Source organism: Zootoca vivipara, chromosome 6 (assembly GCF_963506605.1).
Source record: "Zootoca vivipara chromosome 6, rZooViv1.1, whole genome shotgun sequence".
Taxonomy (NCBI): domain Eukaryota; kingdom Metazoa; phylum Chordata; class Lepidosauria; order Squamata; family Lacertidae; genus Zootoca; species Zootoca vivipara.
In genome coordinates this window covers 1,273,573-1,297,078 of record NC_083281.1, presented here as the reverse complement: position 1 = coordinate 1,297,078, position 23,506 = coordinate 1,273,573, and the positions used below count along the sequence as shown (strand labels likewise).

The following is a 23,506-nucleotide window of genomic DNA, read 5'->3' as shown; positions in this document are numbered from 1 at the left end:
GGGCGTTCCACAGGGCAGGCGCCACCACCGAGAAGGCCCTCTGCCTGCTTCCCTGTGTAGCTTTGCTTCTCGCAGGGAGGGAACCGCCAGAAGGCCCTCGGCACTGGACCTCCATGTCCGGGCTGGACGATGGGGGTGGAGACGCTCCTTCAGGGATACAGGACCTAGGCCGTTTAGGGCTTTAAAGGTCAGCACCAACACTTTGAATGGTGCTGAGAAATGTACTGGGAGCCAATATATGCCCTATGAAGCTGATGTCTTTCAGGACCCACAATCTAGGCACTATTTGGCGCCAGAAACCCAGGGCCCACTCCCCCAAAAGTTCACTTACCACATTTTCAAGTAAAACATACTAGCATCTAAAGTTATGTGCTACTGTACAAGGCTGTTAAAGCCAGAGTCTAAAGATTCTTAACTGCACCACTGCTGATTTGCAGGGTTAGAATCTCAGATATATAAGCTCGATGTCAAATGGCTCCTTAAGCCAAGGTTACAGTCACCAAACTGGAATGTCTAGTTGCCATTTGTTTGCTGCTCCTGCTCAGGAGCTAATGAAAAAGCATCCTGGCTCCTGAAATTCATTCCCATTGTGTGAAAACGGCCCAGATCCAGGGATTCCCCAGATGGGGGAGATGTCAGGCGCCATCCTGACACCCAGGTATCTTCACTTGGTTACAAGTGGCCAAAAGGCAGGTACAAAAGGCACCAGGCTAATTTCTAACACTGCTGGTTTGCATTCCAAATAACATACTTCCCCATGACAAGAGTGACCCCTTTTCCCTACAGGGAAAACCGCAATGCTGTGCTGCTCCCCTAAGGACTACAAATTTGTGTGTGTGTGTGTGTGTGTGTGTGTACACACACTTGTCTTTTTTATAATATCTACACAGACACACACAAGTCTGTTACTGAAACTGGTTTGCACTGCGACCCTCCCAATGATTTCCCCCCCCCTCTCTCTCTCTCTCTGTATATATAATTCTTCTATAGAACTTGCAAAATGACAAAATATTTACCAGGAGTGATCTACATTCCTGCTTCCCCTCCATGATGCAATGCCAGCTTTCCTTTCAAAACTATCACACCAAGGGCTGTGTGCGATATTCCTGCTCAAGGTAGACCAGGCATCCCCAAACTGCAGCCCTCCAGATGTTTTGGCCTACAACTCCCATGATCCCTAGCTAACAGGAACATTGGTCAGGGAAGATGGGAATTGTAGTTCAAAACATCAGGAGGGCCGAAGTTTGGGGATGCCTGAGGTAGACCCACTGAAATTAAAGGCCGTTAACTCCCACAGCTGTGTTATTTTAATGCATCTACTCAAAGCGGGGATCATTTGGCTGGATGAAACCCCACTACAATAATTGCTATCGCAATTGACTTGCATTGTGTTCAAATTCCTTCCCTGCATGGAAGCAAGTAACTATCTCCCTACACCCCGTATGGAGAAACAGCAAGGCTGGTCTACATTATTATTGTTGTTGTTGTTGTAAATTTGTACCACGACCATCTGACTGGCTTTCCCCAGCCACTCTGGGCAGCTTGTTGTTGTTTAGTCGTTTAGTCATGTCCGACTCTTGGTGACCCCGTGGACCATAGCACGCCAGGCACTCCTGTCTTCCACTGCCTCCCGCAGTTTGGTCAAACTCATGTTCGTAGCTTCGAGAACACTGTCCAACCATCTCGTCCTCTGTCGTCCCCTTCTCCTAGTGCCCTCCATCTTTCCCAACATCAAGGTCTTTTCCAAGGATTCTTCTCTTCTCATGAGGTGGCCAAAGTATTGGAGCCTCAGCTTCACGATCTGTCCTTCCAGGGAGCACTCAGGGCTGATTTCCTTAAGAATTGATAGGTTTGATCTTCTTGCAGTCCATGGGACTCTCAAGAGTCTCCTCCAGCACCAGAATTCAAAAGCATCAATTCTGGGCAGCTTACAACGTATATAAAAGCATTTTAAAAAATGCATTAAAAGGCTTCCCTTTTATATAGTTATTTTATCTCCTTGACATCTGATAAGATGGCATTCCACAGAGTGGGCACCACCATCACGAAGGCCCTCTGCCTGGTTCTCTGTAACTTCACTTCTCACAGTGAGGGAACCGCCAGAAGGCCCACAGACCTGGACCTCAGTGTCTGAGCTGAACCTTGCAAAGCTGTTGTCTGTCAATAATGTGTGTGCGCGCACCTGCAATGTTCAACTATGCACATCTACACAGAAAGGCCTCAAAAAGACCAAGCCTTTAGGTAATACCAAATGATATTCTTACTCAAGACAGACCCTTAATTAAAACTAAAGGACCTTAAACTTCCTCAGATGCATTATTCCAATAGGTCTGCTCCAAGCAGCTGGGACGAAACCCCACTGCTGCTATCACAATTGGCTTGCACCATACTCAAATTCCTTCCCTGTGAGGGAGCAAGTTGCCATCGAATTAATAATAATAATAATAATAATTTATTATTTATACCCCGCCCATCTGGCTGGGTTTCCCCAGCCACTCTGGGTGGCTTCCAACAGAATACTGTGTTAAAATACAAGTCTATTAAACATTAAAAGCTTCTCTAAATAGGGCTGCCTTCCAGGCTGAACGATGGGGGTGGAGACACGTACTGGGACACACACACACGCCCCGCAAAAAATGCAAATCAGGTTTATTATCAAAATTTACAGACTTCCTGCTGTTTGCAAGGAGCGAATCAAACAAAAGCCATTGAAACATCTCCAACACAGCGGAAGCGTCAAGTGGGCTCACCACCACCACCACCACCCCAGCAAAAAAAAAAAAAAATCAGCTGAAAACTCAACTTTGATTTTGCTCGCTGCAGAATTTGATAATAAACCAGATTGGTGTGAGTGGGTGTGAACGATTTCAATCGCCACCATGACTCCCTGCACACACCCAAACTCAGCCGCAAACGCAACTTTGATTTCTTCAGTGCAAATTCTGATAATAAACCTGATTTGCCATTGGTAGTGGTGACGGGGTTTTTATTTGAAGGATCCCGATGCCAGCCGTTGTCTCCCTGCAAAGTCCACCCCCGTTTGTAAAAACAAAAAAACAAAAACAGCGAGGCTGGTCCGCCTTGCCAAAAGCGGCTGGCCGTACACCAGGCCTAAAGATAACGATAGATAGATCGATGATTAGATAGATATAATAATAATGGCTCATCCACCGCTGCGATCATCCTGGATGGCCGCTCTGCCTCCCTTCCCCGCCCGCCCTAACAAAAGACTGCGCTCCCCCCTCCCTCGTGCGTGGTTTCTTTCTCTCTTTTTTGGAAGGGGGGGTGGGAGAGAAAGAGGGGGGAAGTGGCCCACGTTCGCTCGCTGCGGGCCCCGCCCCCCACGCAGGCCCCTCCCCCTGCTGCGTCACCGGCCGGGCAGGCCGCGAGGCAAGCCTGGCCCGCTCTCACTGTCGCCGCGGCCTCCGACCAACCGCCTCTTCCCTCGGCGGCGACGGGGGCCTCACCTGACGTCACGTTGCTGCCGCTGCGGGGGTGGCGGGCGAAGAGCGGGGAAGGAGGGCGGCGGAGAGGAGAGGAGAGGAGAGGCGGTCGACCGACGAAGCTGAGAGTCCCTCCGGCCGCACGACGAGCCGCTCCGCTCCCTCAGTCGGCAGAAGCAGGAGGAGGGGGGAGGAGGCGGGCTCCAGGAACGGCCACGCCCACCCCGCCCGCCGACGCTCATTGGTCGCGACGCGCGCGCCCGACGCGCCCATTGGCCGGCCGCCGCGCCGGTTAAAGGGGCGCTGTGGGTGAGAAAAACGGACGCTCTCCGAGCGACGGCTCGCCTTCGGGCCGGCGCATGCGCGGAAGGCTGCCGTACTCGTCTTCTCCCCCCCCACCTTTTTTTGGGGCGTGGCTGCGTGCTTTTCTTTTTTTTAAACCAGTCACGCGCTCCGAACCTTTTCCGCGGGACCCGCGTTCATACGTTACGTTTGCAGCGGGCGTGAAACCCGGGTGTTTTGGGGGTTGTTTTATCTTTGTGGGTTTTTTTTAAAACACTCCCCACTACCGCTTTTTTCGGCGAAGCGTCAACACGCAAGCATTAAAATGCATTACAAATAATAATAAAACGCGATTACATTTCCTAACAGGCCTAACAGTAATCATCCGGAGCCCACTTTTTTTAAAAAAAATGTGTCCACATGCAAACGCACACGCAACCCTTCCCCTCTGCTTAAGAGAAAAAAAGAAAAATGATTTTCAGTAAATAATAACACAATCATTATTATGTAAATTTGCATACCGCCCTATACCCGCAGTTCTATAGACTATAGAAAAAGATGCCCAAGAGATGGTGGGTGACATGAGAAAGATGAAATCCTTTTAGGAAACTGGCCTTTTCTTAAAGCTTGGCTTGCATTAAATGGTTTGTTTCATCATATTACACACAGGCTGGTATTATTTTCGTACCATCATCATAGCTGAAATTGATACAATTTTGTAAGTCATTAATTTTGCGTTGGTGGCATTTGGGTTTTTTTTTAATCCTTGTAAGCGCAAATAATTTACAAAGTGGCTTCTTTAAAAAAAATTAAAATGAATTAATTGAGTCATATGCACTAGAACCCTGCTCAAATGATCTGAGGCATAATTGAGATATTAGAAGGGAAAGAAATCTGCCTTTCATGGTTAGAAAAGGCTGATTAAAACATTTTACCCCATTTCCTTAAAAAGATATTTATCGCAGGAACACAGGCGTGGCGAAACAGCATAGATAAATAATGTCTGGACAACAAGGATTTTAAAGATAATTATTCGAATGCTTTAAGGCTCTTTAGAAGATCTAAATCTACCAGAGCTGGTTTTAAATCTTTAATAATAATAATACTGGTTCCTCAGCATCCTTGGAAAAAGGGACAAGTGGGGTCCATAGGGTTCTGTCCTGGGCCCGTTGTTGTTCAACATCTTTATAAATTTGCAGACAAAACCAAACCGGGAGGGGGAGCCAACGCTGCAGAAGACAGAATCGGTATTCGAAATGACATTAACAGATTGGAGAACTGGACGCAAAATGAGTTTCCATAGGGCAAGTGGGGTCAGGTTCTGCACTTAGGCAGGAAGAACCAGATGCACAAATATAGGATGGGGGACACCTAGCTAGACAGTGGTAGCCGTAAAATGGATCTGGGGGTCTTGGTGGACCGCAAGCTGAATGTGAGCCCACCGTGTGATGCAGCAGTGAAAAAAGCGAATGCTATTCTAGGCTGCATCCACAGAAGTCTAGTGTCCAAATCAAGGAAAGTACCTCTCTATTCTGCCTTGGACAGACCACACCTGGAATCCTGTGTCCAATTCTGGGCAACATAATTTAAGAAGGATGTCGACAAGCTGGAAGGTGGGTAGAGGAGGGAGACCAAGATGGTCAAGGGTGTGGAAACCAAGCCTGATGAGGAACGGTTGAAGGAGCTGGGGATGTTCAGCCTGGAAAAGAGGAGCCTGAGAGAAGACAGGACAGCCATCTTCCAATATCTGAAGGGTTGTCCCAGGGAAGAGGGAGCAAGCTTGTTTTCCCACTTACTTGGAAGGAAAGCCCATTGAATTCAATGGGACTTCTGAGCAGGCATGGTTAGAACTACAGCCTTCATTTCTTATGTTGAAAGCCGTCCCTGGTGAAAACCATAGTGGTTGTTTCCAAATAATTTTGTATATTTTGTGTACATAAAATTGCTAAAAAGCAACAATCATGAAAATGTGAGCAATAAAGTAAGTGCAGAAAACATAACATAACGTAATATAGCTAACGTAATGCAAGATAACATGGTGGTAATCATGATAAAAGTAATATATATAATTACCCTGGTTTTGGAAGAAGCAAACATTTTGACATAATTTATGTTCAGTAAATTGTAGCACGTGGAAACTCAGGGTGGCTGCAAAACTCAGGAGGGAGTAAATTCCGTTCCATGTTTATTTGTATTAATTAATAATATTTTCCTAATTTGTATTAGTGATAATACACAAGTAGGGATGAGATCTACTGCTTCTAAACAGCCATTTCTTTATATCCTTTGTATCCCTGTAACCATATGATTTTATTGCCGTCGTCAGCCATACAGCCTCGACCAGCTTTTTAAAGGAGATTAATAAGGTTAACACTTTTTTTTTTCAACCAGATCGGTTTTTCAATTAAATCACCTGCCCACAGAGATAACTTGGCTTCCCCCCAAAAGGGCAACACCAAACTGGGGGTCTTCCCTTTGGGGTTGGAGTATTATTGTACTGGTATCAGTTTGTATGATTACATCTCATCTGCATTTTAAATTTTCTCTGATGGTCAGAGTTGTCAGGCCTGAAAACACACATTATCAGGAATCAGGTTTGCTTTGGGAAGGCTGTGTACAAAACAGGCTGTACTCAGAGTACAACCACGGGAATCAATGCACCCAATTTAGTCATGTCGGTCCATTTCAACAGGTCTAGCCGGGAGGAGAGCTAATGACTCCCTGTTTGCGGGATGCCCTCCCCAGGGAGGTTCGCCTGCCACCTTCCTTATACACCTTCAGCCACCAGTTGAAAAACATCCCTCTGCAACCAGCCCTTGGGCTGATGCCCTTTTAAAATGTGCTGTGGAAGAGGGGGTTACAGTGGACGCTCGGGTTGCGAACATGATCCGTGCGGGAGGCACGTTCGCAACCCGCAGCGTTCACAACCCGCAGCGCCGCATCTGCGCACATGAGGGTCGCGATTTGGCACTTCTGCACATGCGCAAAGTGCAATTTAGCACTTCTGCGCATGCGCCGAAACCCAGAAGTAACCCATTCTGGTACTTCCGGGTTCGGCACGGTGTACAATTTGAAGCGTCTGTAACCCGAGGTATGACTGTATTGGGTTGCCCCTGTTTTTTATGTTTATCGTGTCTTTTTATATTTTAATTTTATGTTGTCTTTAATTTTATGAGATCTACAGGTATGGGGGGGGTGTATATTAATAATAGTAATGATGGTGGTGGCGGTGGTGGTTGCAACCTACACTGAACACACAGATAGCTAAGCAGTGGGAACAAAATAAAAAAAATTCCTTCCAGTAGCACCTTAGAGACCAACTACGTTTGTCATTGGTATGAGCTTTCGTGTGCATGCACACTTCTTCAGATACACAGTGCAAAGTGACATCATTGCCATGACATCACGACACGTCTCCCTCTGCTGCCTATTTCAAAATCAACCACGCCTCTGTTTTTGTTTTTATTACGTATTTTGTCCTTTGTATATTTTAATTTCATGTTGTGAACCTCCCTGAGATCTACAGGTATAGGGCGGTATACTACTGCTAATAATAATAATAATAATAATAATAATAACGGATGCAACAGCACCGAACACGCAACTAACTAGGCCGTGCAAAATGACGTCATCGCCGTGACGTCACGACGCACGTTTACCCCCACCCCGCCTATTACAAAATCAACTAGGCCTCCCTATTCGAATTCCATCCCCGCCCCCTTCTATTTTTTCCCGCTGTTGCCATGGCGCTAGAATTCGAACCACGCCCACTTTTAAAGAAACGGCCGCGGGAAGGGAAGGGAAGGGAAGAGCTAGTCACGCGCCTGCGCAGAAAGGGGGGAAGCCTTCGTCCCGCCCTGACAGATATCGCGAGATCACGAACGGTAAAGGGGGCGTGACCCGCTGCTGAAGGACGGAAGGGGGGAAGGGAAGGGAAGAAGCATTAGATAATAATTGAAATGGGATAGAGCGGCGCACACACAGCTTCCGCCGAAGCCACGCCGATAGGAGAGGCGGCGGACGCCGTTAAATATTACCAGGGGTCGAAAACGCGTTTTTAAAAAGCCAATACAAATTAAAATCCTTTCTACCTCAGTGAGGAAAAGACTCGGAGCGGCCCGCCAGCGAGAGTCCTTACACCGGCACTTCCGCTTCCGTTGTGACGTAAGAGGGGAGCAGCGTCGTCATAGAGATGCGCGCAGCTAGAACGGCCGCCGGCCAGGACACGTTGGTTTCCGGAGGAGAAGAGTTACGCAAGCGCAAGAGGATCACATCGCCCCCCCTTTGCATGGAGACTTTCCGGGTTCGCGTTGCTAAAGGTCCTTTCCAAGGGGGATGAATTCCAAGGTTGATTTGGCCTCGTTTTGATCTCCCCATATCCCGTCAAAAGTTTGGGGTTCATGCTCTTCCTAACTCTTGTTATTTTTTATTTTTTTAAAGCTATTCAGGGTACCCCAGCCCATGCAGATTCTGACGCCCATACCGTCCACGTTGCAGCTTTGGCTGCCCTCAATGCACTGCCACCTATTGCACCCTCCGCACAGCAATAATTTCCAGCACCGTTAACAGTTCCCAGGATTCTGGCAGAGCCGCCCGCCCCACCCCCCGGGACAGGCAACACCTGAACTCTGCACCAAGAAATGCGGGGATAGAATAGAATTGCAGAGTTGGAAGGGACCCCCAGGGGTCATCCAGTCCCACCCCCTGCAATGCAGGAATCTCAGCTAAAGCATCCCTGACAGATCATGGCCACCCACCCTCTGCTTTAAAACCTCTTAAGGGGAGTCCACCACTTTCAACCACACGGTCAAACATCTCTGACCCTCGCAAAGTTCTTCCCAATGACGTTGAGTCGGAATCTTCTTCCTTGTCACTCGGAGACACAGGTTCAAGTCCTACCGTCCCGGAGCAGGCGAAAACAAGCTTGTTCCCCTCTTCCGTGTGTCGGCATTTCGAGATGTGTGTCGAGAGGCCAAACTCCCAGCTTAGAGGCCGGTGGGGCCTGCAGACAGGCACGGGAAACAAGTGGATTGCGAAGCCCTGGCTAGGCAGGACCAGAGACCCAGCCGGGGTACAACTCGGCAAGGCAAGAATGGCCACTCTGCGGGACCCCCCTCTGGAAGGCCTGTGATGGCGCTCTCGCTGCCACAGCCAGGTGGGGACAAGTGGGGTGCTGAAAGGTTCTGTCCTGGGCCCAGAGCTTGCTGTTCTAATTTTGAGCATCTCCCGTTACAATTACTATTTCATAAACACAGCTCAAAGAGAGAGAAAACACACACACACACATTCAAAGTGGTTTACTCTCCCACTGTCCCCATGCCCCCTTCCCGGAAGCTGTCGTTTCTCCTTCACTCCATTGGGCTGTGCTTCCAGTGACTGCAGGCAATGGGGATTTCAGGTCCGGGTCGCCAATGAACCCCTGGGTTGCTAATGGGAGTCCCCCATAGGTGTTGCAGCCAAGGAAGGAATTCCCTTCTGCTGGGGGTCCAGGCCGGCTGCCCCCTGCTTTGGACTCTGCATGCCCGCTGCAGAGAGATGCTCTCCTCCCTCATATGCCCAGGCTCCCTGACCCTCCCCCCCCCACACACACACAAAGAGGCAGAGGCCAGTCAGTTTCCAGCCCAAATACTGACCAAGAGAAGCTCAATTTATTTGAAACAGACGTTTCGGCAACAAGTTAACAATGGCCTATTCGGCAGGAACGGTGGTTTGCTTGCCTGGTGGCGTTTCCGACGGCTGGGGGCGAGGAGGGGGCAGCGGTGGTCCCATCTTCAACCTGGCTTCAGCAGGTAACGCTAACCCGGCCCCAAGCGTCACCCCGAGCCAGTCCGTAGCAGAAAACCTTTACATGCAACCACTGAGGAACCCTCGTTTCTGCACCAAGATCCACAATGGGGTGCTAGGCAGCTTTTCCTGTGGCTCCGGCAGGGCCTCTGACACGCTAAAGGAAGGTGAAGAGATCCCAAACTTGGCTTTATTTACTCTTGGGAAAGGCAAACTCGAGCACTGGATTACTGGCACTGCAGGCGTTTCGAGCCAGAGCTCCGGGGAAGGGAAGGAGGCAGAATGAAAGAAAGCTGACATGGGGGTGGGGGGGGTGGAAATATGTGCTTCCTAAACAGCAAAGCCCGACTGGTCACTGAGCAAAGGCAAATTGCTCAGGAGCAGATGGAACTGGGGGGGGGGGAGAGGAAGGAAGAAAAGCATCGACAGCCATCCAATTTTCTACACACACCAAGCCAATCGCTCGCAAGAACTCTGTGCGCCCATTTCTTCTGCTGGGAGACCCGATTGCCGCCTTTTCATTAGCAGCGTCAGACATCGTGGCAAAACATGGCGAGGAAGGTTCGCCCCACCCAAAAATGAGGCTGGTTTTCCAACTGCAGGAACTTTTCTACCACCAAGGAACACCCCATCCCGTGAGCGGCTCGGTCTGGGCAAGGATTTGCCAGCTCAGCTGCCGCTTGTGGAAACTGCAGGAATCGGATGCCTTTCTTCCTTCCCCCTTGGCTCCAGAATTGGTGCCAATTTGCTCAGTCCGCCCGCTTTGAATTCCCTGCCCTCGTGGGAAGGAGAGACAGCGGGTTTTCTGCAAGCGATGAGTCGTTCGGAGCCTCCGTTCTGAATCTGTTGGCAAAACAGGCCTGCGCTAATAAGTGTGGGGACTTTGAGGGGCGTCCGCAGAGGTCAAGCAAGCGTTTCTCTGGCAAGAAGGGCTTGGGCTAATACTCGGAAGCGGTTCCAGAACGGGCTGCAAATGGTGCTTAGGCTTCTGAAGAGCGGAAATAAGACTGGCCAGGCTTTTCCTGAGGTCGGCTCTCTCTCAAGGCAACAGCTAACTCCTAACGTGATTAACACTGAACAAGAGAAACACACACATTCACAAGGTCTGTGCCAAAGGCTGCCGGATTTGGGACTTGGGCTCGGTCCCGCTTCCAGACGGCCAAACCTTCCCCACCCCCCCACCCCGAGGACCACCTTCTGAGCACCAAACGCGTTTCTGAACAGGAAGATGCACTGTTTCCTCAGTCGTGGCTGTTCCGACGGCCCTCACTGCGTCCGGAGTTGATAATCTAGGGGACAGAGAAACAGCAATGGGCGGGAGACGTTTAGAAACTAGGAAAAAGTGTTTTACTGAGAGCAGCAAAGGAGGGAGGGAGGGTAAAAGGTCCATTTTTAAACTGGTGCTGAATCCGAATTGATTTGTTGTTAATTTGTTTAAAAATTTGGAAAGCTGGTCCATGCCAGAGAAGTATGGCAAATTAAAACTGTTGGGCTACGCCGAAATGGCAAAACTGACCGGGAAGTTCAGGAACCGAGAAGACCAAAACTTTAATAATCTATCTTGGAGACCACTGTAAGCAGATGGAAACATTAGCAAGACTGCAGTAACACTTGTGATGCGGCAAGTACCCTGGAGACAATGATGTTATATAGAATACAGATTATTGGAAAAGAAGCGGTAGAAAAGGTTTAATCATAGGACCCCCATGGAGGGAAGGTGGGAAGTCCAGAGATTGGGAGGGATCTGTAAATGTGGGAGTGTGTGGTTGTATTGTTATAATTTTATACTTGTAAAATCAAATAAAAATTATTTCCCCCCAAAAAAATTGGAAAACTGATAAACATTGCAAGAAAAGAAAGATAATTTGGGCAGAGAAGCAACGTTTAGGAAGGGGCAGATTCGCTGAGGCACCACGCTGCGTAACTCCAGGGCAGGAGGCGGGGGGGGGGGAACCTGTCTAGAGCCCTGATTCTAAAGTGACCCACTGAAGTATTGGTGCTGACCTTTAAGCCCTAAACAGTCTCAGCCCAGTAGACCTGAAGGAGCATCTCCACCCCGGACACCGGGGTCCATCTCCTGAGGGCCTTCTGGCGATTCCCTCCCTGCGAGAAGCAAAGTTACAGGGAACCAGGCAGAGGGCCTTCTCGGTAGTGGTGCCGGCCCTGTGGAACGCCCTCCCGTCAGATGTCAAGGAAATCAACAACTATCTGACTTTTAGAAGGCAGCCCTGTTTAGAGAAGTGTTTTATTATTATTATTATTCTTTATTCTTTATACCCCACCCATCTAGCTGGGTTTCCCCAGCCACTCTGGGCGGCTTCCAACCGAATATTAAAAATAGAACAGCATCAAACATTAAAAACTTCCCTAAACAGGGCTGCCTTCAGTTGTCTTCTAAAAGTAAAATAGCTACTTATTGCCTTGACATCTGCTGGGAGGGTGTTCCACAGGGTGGGTGCCCTGTGCCTGGTTCCCTGTAACCTCACTTCTCGCAGTGAGAGAACTGCCAGAAGGCCCTCGGTGCTGGATCTCAGTGTCTGGGCTGAATGGTGGGGGTGGAGACGCTCCTTCAGGTATACTGAACCGAGGCCGTTTAGGGCTTTAAAGGTCAGTACCAACACTTTGAATTGTGCTCGGAAACGTACTTGTTTAATTCTTTTAATATTCAGTTGGGAGCCGCCCAGAGTGGCTGGGGAAACCCAGCCAGATGGGTGGGGTATAAATAAGAAATTATTATTACATTATTATTGTTGAGCCCCTACTCCTGCTGCTTCGCAAGCCCCAGACCCTCCTGTTCCCCACTGCCATTCACACATGCCTTTGCAACACCAACAAGGCAAGCCCTGCCCCAGCCTGTTACCCCTTTCCAGGTGCAAGGAGGGGGAAGAACACGTGCCATGGGCACAGGTCAAGGCGCCTCTCCACCTACCTCCGTTCTGAGTGATGTAGCGGACCCAAGGTAGGGCCTGGTAGCCGCTCTTCTCAATTATCTTCAAGTAGCGTACCTGTGCGAGGAGGGAGAAAAGCAGAGCGAGTCACTTCCTCTCTCCAAATGAACCTACCCGGACCCTGAGATCATCTTCCGAGGCCCTCCTTCGTGTGCCTCCTCCTCGAGAGGTCCGGAGGGTGACAACACAAGAGCAAGGCCTTCTCTGCAGTGGCTCCCTGTTTGTGGAATACTCTCCCCGGGGAAGTTCGCCTGGCGCCTTCATTATACGCCAGGCAAAAACGTTCCTATCAATGGTTGTATAAATTAACAGAACTTTATAGTATTAGCGAACATGACGGCCAAAGTAAGAAACTGCGAGATTGGAGCGATGGCTTGCTTAGTCTGCCCCCACCCACCCCATCTTCACAGTGCTCACCGCCGGGGCGTGTGCACAGCAGCCCCCCACTGTCCCATCCCCCCCCGGCAACGAAGAGCTTATCACCTGGATGCCGGAAGTTGTGAAGTAGGGGATTTCGAACTTAACGCTGATGGGCGGCTTCCCCTCTTTGTCCTCTGCTTCCACGCTGGGGAGCCCAAAGTGAGCTCGCATCAAGTACTCCTTCCCTCCCTGCGGGGAAAGGAAACAAGTCAGGGCTCACACCTCCCTTCCCTGAGTTCTGCTGGGAACCATTTATAAACCCCCTCGGAGAATGGGGAGAGCCAGGCTAGACTAGGAAGGCTGCCTTCTCCTTTTCATCCTGACCCCAAGATCCTCAGCAAATTCCCTGTTCCCAGTCGAGCGAGGCAAACCCGAACGTCCAACGCAGATTCCACAGCTTCCAGTTGGTTGCAGGAGCTCCCAGCAGCCAATCGGAAGCCGTGCCTGGTTTCTTGAACATTTTGGAAGTCGACTTCCGAGGTGCCACAGTCAGGTCCCCAAACCGACTCGATCTCCTCTCTCCACGGTCAGGTTTTTCCCCTCTTTCCAGACACCCCAACAGTGCCAGATTTACGTCTAAGCTAAACAAGCTCTAGCTTAGGGCCCCACTCTCTTGGGGGCCCCCAAAAAAATTAAAGGGGGAAAAACCTGGATGTACATTTCCAAAATTAAGATAAAAAACCAATAAAATAAAACCTACATCCAGCAACTGTGTTTTGTTTTGTGTTGTGTTGTGTAGGCTCCTGTGATGTAAGTCATGGGCCCTGCCTGCTCGCCTGCTCCCTAAAATATCCCTGGTTTGCTCCTTTCTATATCATTCTGCATGGACTGGTTGCAGGGCCACATTTGCAAATGGCTTGATACCTATTGGGTCCACAAATGACCATATTATAGCATATATTCAAAACAGCAGCAATTTGTTGTTGACGAAGGAGAGCTGGACATAGAAAGGGCCCCATTACCTTCAGTAAGTTAGGGCCTCATCAAACCTAAAACCAGCTCTGCACCCCAAAAACCCAGGCGGTCTTACCGGGAAAGACTTGACCGACCAGACGATGGCGCTGTTCTCGGGCACCCACTTCACGCTCCCGACGGTGGTTTTGAACTTTGGCGAATCCGCGTCGTTCGGGACAGGGATGTGGATTTCCACGTTGTTGGCCGTCGACCTGCGCTTGAACTGGCTCTTGGCCTAAGAAAGAGCAGAGCGCAAAGGAGAATCGGAAGTCTCATGTTTTGTCCCGCCCCCCGCATATTACTTTATTAGTTTCGAAAAGGGAAATTGCAATCAACCCAAAAGAACCAAAGAGTATAACAGAATTTACAAAGGGTAAATTAAATTCTTGCAACGTGGAATTTCCATTGTGAGTTCCAGTCACCCCAAAAGAAAGAGAGGGAGGGTCCCACTCACCTTGATCATATACTCTATGCGGCTGTGGGAATGCTTCTCTATGACCGACTCGATCCAGATCAGGGGTTTCACCTGCGGGCGAGGAGAGAAAAGGTGCGTCAGGAGCCTGCTCAGTCAGGATAGGTACCGCGAGTGAAACAGCAGGAAGCCCCCTGAAATGGCGGCTGCGGAGAGGAGGGGTCACTCTCTGGGTTGGCAACCAGGCCAATAATTTGGGAGAGGACTTTGCATGGAAGGTCTAGCATAATGATAACAATAATAATTTATTATTTATACCCCACCCATCTGGTTGGGTTTCCGCAGCCACTCTGGGCGGCTCCCAACAGAATATTAAAAGCACAATAAAACATCAAACATTAAAAGCTTCCATTAAAAAAGGGCTGCCTTCAGATATCTTCTAAAAGTCAGATTATTTATTTCTTTGACATCTGACGGGAGGGCGTTCCACAGGGCGGGCGCCACCACCGAGAAGGCCCTCTGCCTGGTTCCCTGTAACCTCGCTTCTCGCAGGGAAGGAACCGCCAGAAGGCCCTCGGAGCTGGACCTCAGTGGATGGATGGATGATGGGAGTGGAGACGCTCCTTCAGGTCTACTGGGGCCAAATTGTTGTCCCAAAGAAGCTGGAGACCCAAGTTTGGGAAACACCCAAGAAGAAGAAAGCAACAGAAAGGAGCGGGGGAGGCGTAAGGAGGGGGGTTGCTCCTGCCCTTGGATTAACACAGACTCACGTGAGTGTTCAGGCGATAAGACATGAGCTCAAACTCGCCATCGGGTGGGATGAACGAAATAGTCCTGTCGTTTTCAAAGCGAGAGAGACGGACACACTGGTGGAACTTCACATCCTCCAGTTCCACTGATTTGCTTTTGCCTCCTGGTGGGAAAGTAATAATAACAAATAATAATAATAATAATAATAATAATAATAATAATAATAATAATACCTCGCCCATCTGCCTTGGTTTCCCCAGCCACTCTGGGCTGCTCCCAACAAAACATTAAAAACACGATAAAACATCAAAAGTTTCCCTAAACAGGGCTGCTTTCAGATGTCTTCTAAAAGTCAGATCGTTGTTTATTTCCTTGACATTTGATGGGAGGGTGCCACCACCGAGAAGGCCCTCTGCCTGGTTCCCTGCAACCTTGCTTCTCGCAGGGAGGGAACTGCCAAAAGGCCCTTGGGAGATGGAGTGGAGACGCTCCTTCAGGTCGACTGGGCTGAGGCCGTTTAGGGCTTTCAAGGTCAGCACCAACCCTTTGAATTGTGCTCAGAAACGTCCTGGGAGCCAATGTAGAAGCAGAAAACGCAGCTCCCATTGCCCTGCTGAGCACCCTCCGTTTCCAACAAGCCTTTTCGGCAGGAGAGTTTTATCCCTGTCCTTCGCAGAGGGCGTTGGAATGCTTTTTATATACAGAACCACGGTTCAAAAAACAGAACCATGGAATTGCAGGGAACCCGTGCCTGGGCAGCAGGTGAAAACCCAGCAGAGGAAGAGGAACCTCTCTGCGCCAAAGTCGCCGCCCCCGGGGGGCGACATTCTCCAGGGTGAAAGGCAACAGTGACTTCTCCCGTGACCTGCTTTCTTCACTGAGCAGAAGCGAGAAACACGGAGTTCTCCCTCCTAGAAAAAGGAGCAAGCGTCCTGGGGGAGGTTATGGAATGGGGTCCCTTCCCTGCACTCCAGGGCCAGATTCAGGTCTGATGCGGCCCTCAGCTCCTGAAGGTCATGGGGTCCTTTCTATGTCCAGCTGTCCTTTGCCAACTAACCCCTAACCCGACCCAGCTCTCTCCCCGCGAAGGGCGAGTTCCTCAAAGAGGCAAGGAAAGAACCCGAAACATTTTGGGAGCCACCGCAGACATACTCACGGCCAGTGTTGTCGAAGAGGACTTTGTCATTTAAGCCCAGGCGGAGTTCCGGCATCCCGGAGAGGAAGACCCTCATTTTAATGGAGCCCACGATCTCGCTGCGCAGAACGTTCCCATTGGCGCTCACCTGGGGGTGGGAGGGAGGGGGGTCACTGGACGGCGACCGACAAGGCACTGACCAGCCACAGGAGGCCACTTTTTGAGGCCTGCCGGCCGATGGTAACATCTCAGGCAATGACCGAGGGGTATAGACAGATCAAGAGAGTGTGGGGAGGCAAGAACAGACGCAAGGAAGGTCTCCAGCCCCTGCCCCACCCCGCAACACGGAGGTTAAGTGGGCAGCTTCCAGGCCGCCGGATCAGAAGGGTTTCCTCGTCCTTCAACCATCTCACGGTTGACATTATCGAACTTGCCAGCTCAGGCTGCGCAGGAAAAGCATTTCAGTTCCAGAAATTGATCCCAGGCTGTGCAGATAAAATATAGCGGACATAATTCTACAGGGTGGGGCGCTAAGCGTGCGAAAACAGTCCAGACCGCAGGCATCTTCACTTGGTCATCAAGCAGACGATAGTGAAGGTGTCTAATTTTGAACGCTGTTCTTAGAAGGAAGGGAGATTTGGCGAGGGCTGAGGGGGGGCAGTGGGCTCTCTTTCTCTAGTCATCTTTGTGCAGGCCATAGGGGGTGCACGTCCTCCCGGGGGGGGGGGGCTCTTGTAACGCCACCATGCCCTACAAGCCTAAGGCAGCTTCCTCCGAAAGCCTGTAAGCAGAAAAGCGTACTCACCAAGAGGTTGACCGATTCGATGACGTCCAAGAAGACCTCGTTTTTCCGGTACTTGATCCCTTCCGAACGCCAAGACACGGCGTTGGTGACGGTGGCCGGAGGGCGTGGTGCTCCCGTCTCCAGCTTGTGACCTTCTTGGGTTATATACCTTTCCAAACACAAGCAGGAAGTCAAAATGCAAGGCTCTGGACATTTCAGCCCTGGAGACATGCTTAAAACCAGGGGTCAGCAAACTTTTTCAGTGGGGGGCTGGTCCACTGTCCCTCAGACCTTGTGGGGGGCCGGACTATATTTTTTTGGGGGGGGGGATGAACGAATTCCTATGCCCCACAAATAACCCAGAGATGCATTTTAAATAAAAGAACACATTCGACTCATGTAAAAACACCAGGCAGGTCCCACAAATAACCCAGAGATGCATTTTAAATAAAAAGACACATTTTACTCATGTAAAAACACGCTGATTCCCGAACCGTCTGCGGGCTGGATTGAGAAGGCGATTGGGCCGGATCCCGCCCCCGGGCCTTCGTTTGCCTACCCATGCTGAAAACTGACCGATTCCCCACCCAGCCTGCCGGAAAATGACGGAGAGATTTAAGCCTAGTCCAACGAGGCCAGACAGGGCTACACACCACCAATCTCTTCTCCCTCAAACCCCGACTTGTGTCTCTCAACTCAGTCTACAAAGCAGCAGCTCCTGACACTCAGCTCAGACATTTGCAAGTTGGGGAGCCACTGCAGAAAAGGCCCGCCACCCGCCGGTAGCGACTCTCTCCTCTCCTGCCAAGATTTCAGCAGCCAATTTTGAGTCTCTGACTGCTTCTCTCAGCCATTCAGACCAGACACTTACTCTTGTAAAATCTTGCTGTCCGTGGTCTGCGGGTATCCAAAATCCATCAGCTCGTCTAAGAGTTCGTAAATGATCACAAAGTTGTCCCGGATGCTCTCTTCCTCCAGCTCTTTGAAATACTCGGAAAACACCTGAAACGGCCAGGAAAGAGCACGAGGCCCCCCAGGACCAAATGTTAAAGTGGCAGGTAGTAAAGGTAAAGGGACCCCAACCCGTTAGTTCCAGTCGTGGACGACTCTGGGGTTGCAGCGCTCATCTCGCTTTATTGGCCGAGGGAGCCGGCGTACAGCTTCCAGGTCATGTGGCCAGCATGACAAAGCCGCTTATGGCGAACCAGAGCAGCGCACGGAAACGCCGTTTACCTTCCTGCCAGAGTGGTACCTATTTATCTACTTGCACTTTGACGTGCTTTCGAACTGCTAGGATGGCAGGAGTTGGGACCGAGCGACAGGAGCTCACCCTGTTGCAGGTATTCGAACCACCGACCTTCTGATCGGCAAGCCCGAGGCTCAGTGGTTTAGCCCACAGCGCCACCTGCGTCCCTGTGGCAGGTAGTAGGTCTCCTCAAATAAAAAAAAGGTTGTTCACAACCTTTGAAACTGCTAATGCTGGAAAGGTGGGAAACGCATTCGACCACCATCCCCCGATTCCTGCCTCGCTGTTGATTCAATCCTGTACAGTGGTCCCTTGGTTCTCAAACTTAATCCGTTCCGGAAGTGCGTTCCAAAACCAAGGCATGCTTTCCCATAGAAAGTAATGCAAAATGTACGGTATTAATCTGTTCCAGACTTTTAAAAACAACCCCTAAAACAGCAATTGAACATGAATTCCACTATCTAACGAGACCACTAATCCATAAAATGAAAGCAATAAACAATGTACTGCAGTCACACAATCAATCAACCAGTAGTTGAACTGGGTTCCACACAACCACAACAAACAAAACAAAACAATAAGGAGCCGCAAAAAAAGGCAAAATAAATAGCAAAAATGCGTAACACTCAAAACGGAGCATGTCCGGCTTCCGAAATAAGTTCGCCTACTGGAACACCTACTTCCGGGTTTGCAGTGTTTGGGTTCCAAGTTGTTTGAGTACAGAGGTGTTTGAGAACCAAGGGACTACTGTATTAGGCTTCTTCACCCAAGGGCATGACAAAATCGACATGGGGGGAAAATCTCAGGGGCTCAGCATGTCTGACTCGGTACATCTGCAGGAACATCGTAATTGCCACACTCACCTGAACAACCTTGTAGAGGAAGGAAAACACCAGAGAGACACAGGCGTTCTTCTTAGAGGTGGCAACCACTGGGAGGGGGGCTGTGTTGAGGAGCTTGTCGCTTAAAAGGGTGGGGGGAGAGCATCAAGAAACACATTTGCAGGTTTTCAAGTTGCCAATTCTCTGTATTTCTTTTACCAGTACATTTTATTCGCTTTGCTTTGCAAACTTGCCTCCCTGTCGACAAAACGCCACAAGGCTGATAATAATGCTAAACTTAACCGTGTGAAATATACCAGGGATGATGCACAGCAGACTTTTCCTGACACTGACCAGATTTAAACATAGGGGACCAAAAGGGGGAGCAAATCTGAGCAACTCTTCCCCACCCTTCCAGGGAAAGTCTGACTGGGAAAACAGACTTCTCCTCCTTCTCCAATGGGAGGTGCGAGTGACTGGCAAGACAGATATTTAAGTTATTTACTTACAAAATTTAAAAGTAGGTCTTCCAAGGATGTATAAAAGGAACTACTTGCTTCCACCTCCTGAACTGGAGGGTGCTATTTTAAAAAACCTGCTCCCTTTCCCTTATGGGGTATCCAAGAGCCCGTCTAGAGTCCTTGTGGGTTCCCTATTGGGAGGAGAAAATAACAGAGGCGAAGCTGAGTATATTGAGAAGCAAAGCAGCTATAGAAAGACTGATCTTTATTAAAGGTCCCCACTCACCACACACAGGAGGGAGGAGAGAGCCCTGAACATTGGTGTGCAAGCTCTTTATATATACTTTTGAAATTGCCCACCCTGTAGCCCAAGTAAAGGTAAAGGTAAAGGGACCCCTGACCATTAGGTCCAGTCGTGACCGACTCTGGGGTTGCGGCGCTCATCTCGCTTTATTGGCCGAGGGAGCCGGCGTACAGGTTCCAGGTCATGTGGCCAGCATGACTAAGCCGCTTCTGGCGAACCAGAGCAGCACATGGAAACGCCATTTACTTCCCGCCAAAGTGGTACCTATTTATCTACTTGCACTTTGACGTGCTTTCAAACTGCTAGGTTGGCAGGAGCTGGGACCAAGCAACGGGAGCTCTCCCTGTCGCGGGGATTCAAACCGCTGACCTGATCGGCAAGCCCTAGGCTCTGTGGTTTAACCCACATCGCCACCCACGTCCCTGTAGCCCAAGACCACCCCCTGAAACATCATACATACATCACAGAAGGAGGCAGCCTGGTCGTTCTTTTGTGATGGTTAATACTTTAGTTCCCCCAAAACACTCAACAACTCTGCACAATTTCCTTCTGTTTTCTTAAATTTGAGTCCCCCAAAATAGGAGGCGTCTTATACACGGGGTGTGGGGGGTGTTATACACGGAAAAATACGGTATTTTATATTTGGGACCTTAGAATTCTTATAACAAGGGCATGTTGGGAAGGTGGGGGCCACCACTGAGAAGGCCCAACTCCTTCATAGCAACCATCTGCCTTGTATCGTGAAGCGGCCCTCCTCTGCATAAGAACTTGTAAGTGCACATTTTGCTTTGGCAAAGGATACGATATAAGTTGTTGTGTTTGATCCACATAAATCGGACGCCTCCGTGGGCCAGGATAGGAGACAGAGTCCCTTCCTCTTCCTTCTCCATGAGGATCGGCATAAAATGCTCCACTTCTGACATGTCCACATCGCCACGGTAATTTCTGCAGATGAGGACCTGAAATCGGCAGGAGAGTGTGGGGTGTTTTGGGCAGAGAGAGAGAGAGAGAGAGAGAGAAAGAGATAATCTTCAGCAGCTTGAAGAGAAGTCTAAACCATGACGTTGCCACTGTTCGGTCACACCCAGGAATTGTCACCTGCAGCAAAAGCACCGCACCTATGTCCGAGGCCCAGAAAGCTTCCTGCATTCGGAAGGGGCCAGGGCCAGAAATCTGCAGGCTGTGTTGTTCCTTTTGCATAAAAAAGGCAGCCCCTTTCCAGTGACCAGCAGAGCCTTCCCCAGGAAGCTAACTCCCACCTAACTCCCTGGTTGACAATAATAATAAGTATTAATAACAATAATATTAGTACCCCATCCAGCTAACTCCCTGGCCACTAACAATAAGTATTAATATTTATACCCCAGCCAGATGACTCCCTGATCATTAATAATAATAATAATAATAATAATTAGTATTACAGCCACCTAACTCCCTGGTTGCCTTATTATTGTTTTAATTTTTATTATTTTGATATTATTTTATTATTATTTATACCCCAGCCACCCCAGGGCAGCTTCCGACCCCGTATCATCCTAATGTTATTATTTCAACCCACCCATCTGTCAGCCCTTCCCCAGCCACTCTGGGGAACACACACACACACACACACACACACACACACACAAACAAATTCCTTCCAGTAGCACCTTAGAGACAAACTTAGTTGGTCTCTAAGGTGCTACTGGAAGGATTTTTTTTATTTTGTTTCAACTATGGCAGACCAACACAGCTACCTACCTGTAACACACACACACACACACACACACACACACACACACACACACACATATATATATATATATATATATATATCATAGAATCATAGAATCATAGAGTTGGAAGAGACCACAAGGGCCATCCAGTCCAACCCCCTGCCAAGCAGGAAACACCATCAAAGCATTCCTGACAGATGGCTGTCAAGCCTCTGCTTAAAGACCTCCAAAGAAGGAGACTCCACCACACTCCTTGGCAGCAAATCCCACTGCCGAACAGCTCTTACTGTCAGGAAGTTCTTCCTAATGTTTAGGTGGAATCTTCTTTCTTGTAGTTTGAATCCGTTGCTCCGTGTCCGCTTCTCTGGAGCAGCAGAAAACAACCTTTCTCCCTCCTCTATATGACATCCTTTTATATATTTGAACATGGTTATCATATCACCCCTTACCCTTCTCTTCTCCAGGCTAAACATAACCAGCTCCCTAAGCCGTTCCTCATAAGGCATCGTTTCCAGGCCTTTGACCATTTTGGTTGCCCTCTTCTGGACACGTTCCAGCTTATCAGTATCCTTCTTGAACTGTGGTGCCCAGAACTGGACACAGTACTCCAGGTGAGGTCTGACCAGAGCAGAATACAGTGGTACTATTACTTCCCTTGATCTAGATGCTATACTCCTATTGATGCAGCCCAGAATTGCATTGGCTTTTTTAGCTACTGGCTTTCCCAGTAGTGATGTATGGAAGTGAGAGCTGGACCATAAAGAAGGCTGATCGCCGGAGAATGGATGCTTTTGAATTATGGTGCTGGAGGAGACTCTTGAGAGTCCCATGGACTGCAAGAAGATCAAACCTATCCATTCTGAAGGAAATCAGCCCTGAGTGCTCCCTGGAAGGACAGATCGTGAAGCTGAGGCTCCAATACTTTGGCCACCTCATGAGAAGAGAAGACTCCCTGGAAAAGACCTTGATGTTGGGAAAGATTGAGGGCACTAGGAGAAGGGGACGACAGAGGGCGAGATGGTTGGACAGTGTTCTCGAAGCTACGAACATGAGTCTGACCAAACTGCGGGAGGCAGTGGAAGACAGGAGTGCCTGGCGTGCTATGGTCCATGGGGTCACGAAGAGTCGGACATGACTAAACGACTAAACAATTTATACATACACACAGAGAGGTAACCAAACGTCAAGCCTTTCAAACATGACAGGGCTGCCTTCCGAGTCCTGGGCTGGTGGGTTGCTGCTCCTGGCTAGGGAGGCTCCATTCTCTTTTCCTCTGCTCATCCCTTGGGGGGGGCAGGACTCAGGAGGAGGGGGTGGAAGGAGCCGTGGGGGGCTGTGGGGGGAGGGGCAGGGCGCATTGGAGGGCACCCCCCTCCCCGGCCCCCAGGTAAAGCCTACACCCACTCAAGGGAACCCCCCTACTCGGCCCTCTCCCCCCCCCCGCGCTTTCCCGGAAGTCGGCGGCCTGTCAGGCGGAGGCGGGTAGACTGCTCCTGTCCAGAGAGGCTCACCTTCCCTTTGAGGTCCAGCACGTAAACGGCGCTGGCGGACATGGCGAGGGGCGGAGGGGGGGAAGGCCCACAGGCGACCCCTCCCGGGCAACAGCAGCAGCCGGCTTCTCAGAGCCGGCCGCAGCCTCGGCGAGCTCGCAGGCGCCGCTTCCCCGCTTCGGAGCCGGATAGGCCGCACCAAGGACGCGCACGGGCTAGAGCGACGCGGGTTAGGCTAGAGCGGCCCTCTCCCTCTCCCTCTCCCTCTCCCTCTCCCTCTCCCTCTCTCTCGGCGCGCGCGTTATGACGTAGCGGTAAGAGCGGCCCTCTCCCTCGCTCTCTCGGCGCGCGAGTCATGACGTAAGGACCAGAGCGGCCCTCTCCCTCTCTCTGTCGGCCTCGCGTCATGACGTCGGAGCCCACGGCTGTGGCTGACGTGGCACCAATGGGATCCCAGGGCCTTGGCGAGAGGCGGGAGTTCTGTCGGCTTCCTCCAATGGGAGCTCCTCCACCCCGCGGACGGGCAGCCCCGCCGGCCTATCGCGAGCCTCGGCCGC

General features: G+C 50.1%; 2 protein-coding genes across 3 annotated transcripts in view; both read right to left on the bottom strand.

The window, feature by feature from the left end:
* The window catches only part of ELAVL1 (ELAV like RNA binding protein 1), a 29,267-nt gene extending 21,384 nt beyond the window's left edge, over positions 1-7,883 (bottom strand). Inside the window, exon 1 of one of the 2 annotated variants that reach the window (XM_035117020.2) lies at positions 7,817-7,883. The gene's annotated coding sequence lies outside the window, so the exon portion shown is untranslated. Of the gene's footprint in view, positions 1-3,467; positions 3,652-7,816 lie in introns of those variants that run through there. The other variant, XM_035117019.2, reaches the window with a different exon arrangement.
* A 1,451-nt stretch (positions 7,884-9,334) lies between these two features.
* Positions 9,335-23,237, bottom strand: AP1M1 (adaptor related protein complex 1 subunit mu 1). Its single transcript, XM_060276500.1, has 12 exons — positions 22,971-23,237; positions 20,547-20,703; positions 19,022-19,089; positions 17,784-17,914; positions 16,934-17,081; positions 16,150-16,276; positions 15,014-15,156; positions 14,286-14,357; positions 13,908-14,066; positions 12,941-13,066; positions 12,439-12,514; positions 9,335-10,798 (listed from the first exon to the last, which is right to left on the bottom strand). The coding sequence occupies exons 1-12, from the start codon at positions 23,010-23,012 to the stop codon at positions 10,776-10,778; spliced, it is 1,272 nt and encodes a 423-aa protein (XP_060132483.1). The 5' UTR covers positions 23,013-23,237; the 3' UTR covers positions 9,335-10,775.
* Between the last annotated feature and the right edge of the window lie 269 nt (positions 23,238-23,506).

What these genes read in the sequence shown, in the direction of transcription:
- AP1M1 (XM_060276500.1), bottom strand. Translation starts at nt 23,012, where the DNA reads ATGTCCGCCAGCGCCGTTTACGTGCTGGACCTCAAAGGGAAG. An exon ending in CAAACACAACAACTTATATC is followed by an intron (nt 19,090 to 20,546) that starts GTATCCTTTGCC and finishes CCCCCCTCCCAG; the next exon opens with TGGTTGCCACCTCTAAGAAG. An exon ending in CCTCTTCGACAACACTGGCC is followed by an intron (nt 15,157 to 16,149) that starts GTGAGTATGTCT and finishes CTTTCCCACCAG; the next exon opens with GAGGCAAAAGCAAATCAGTG.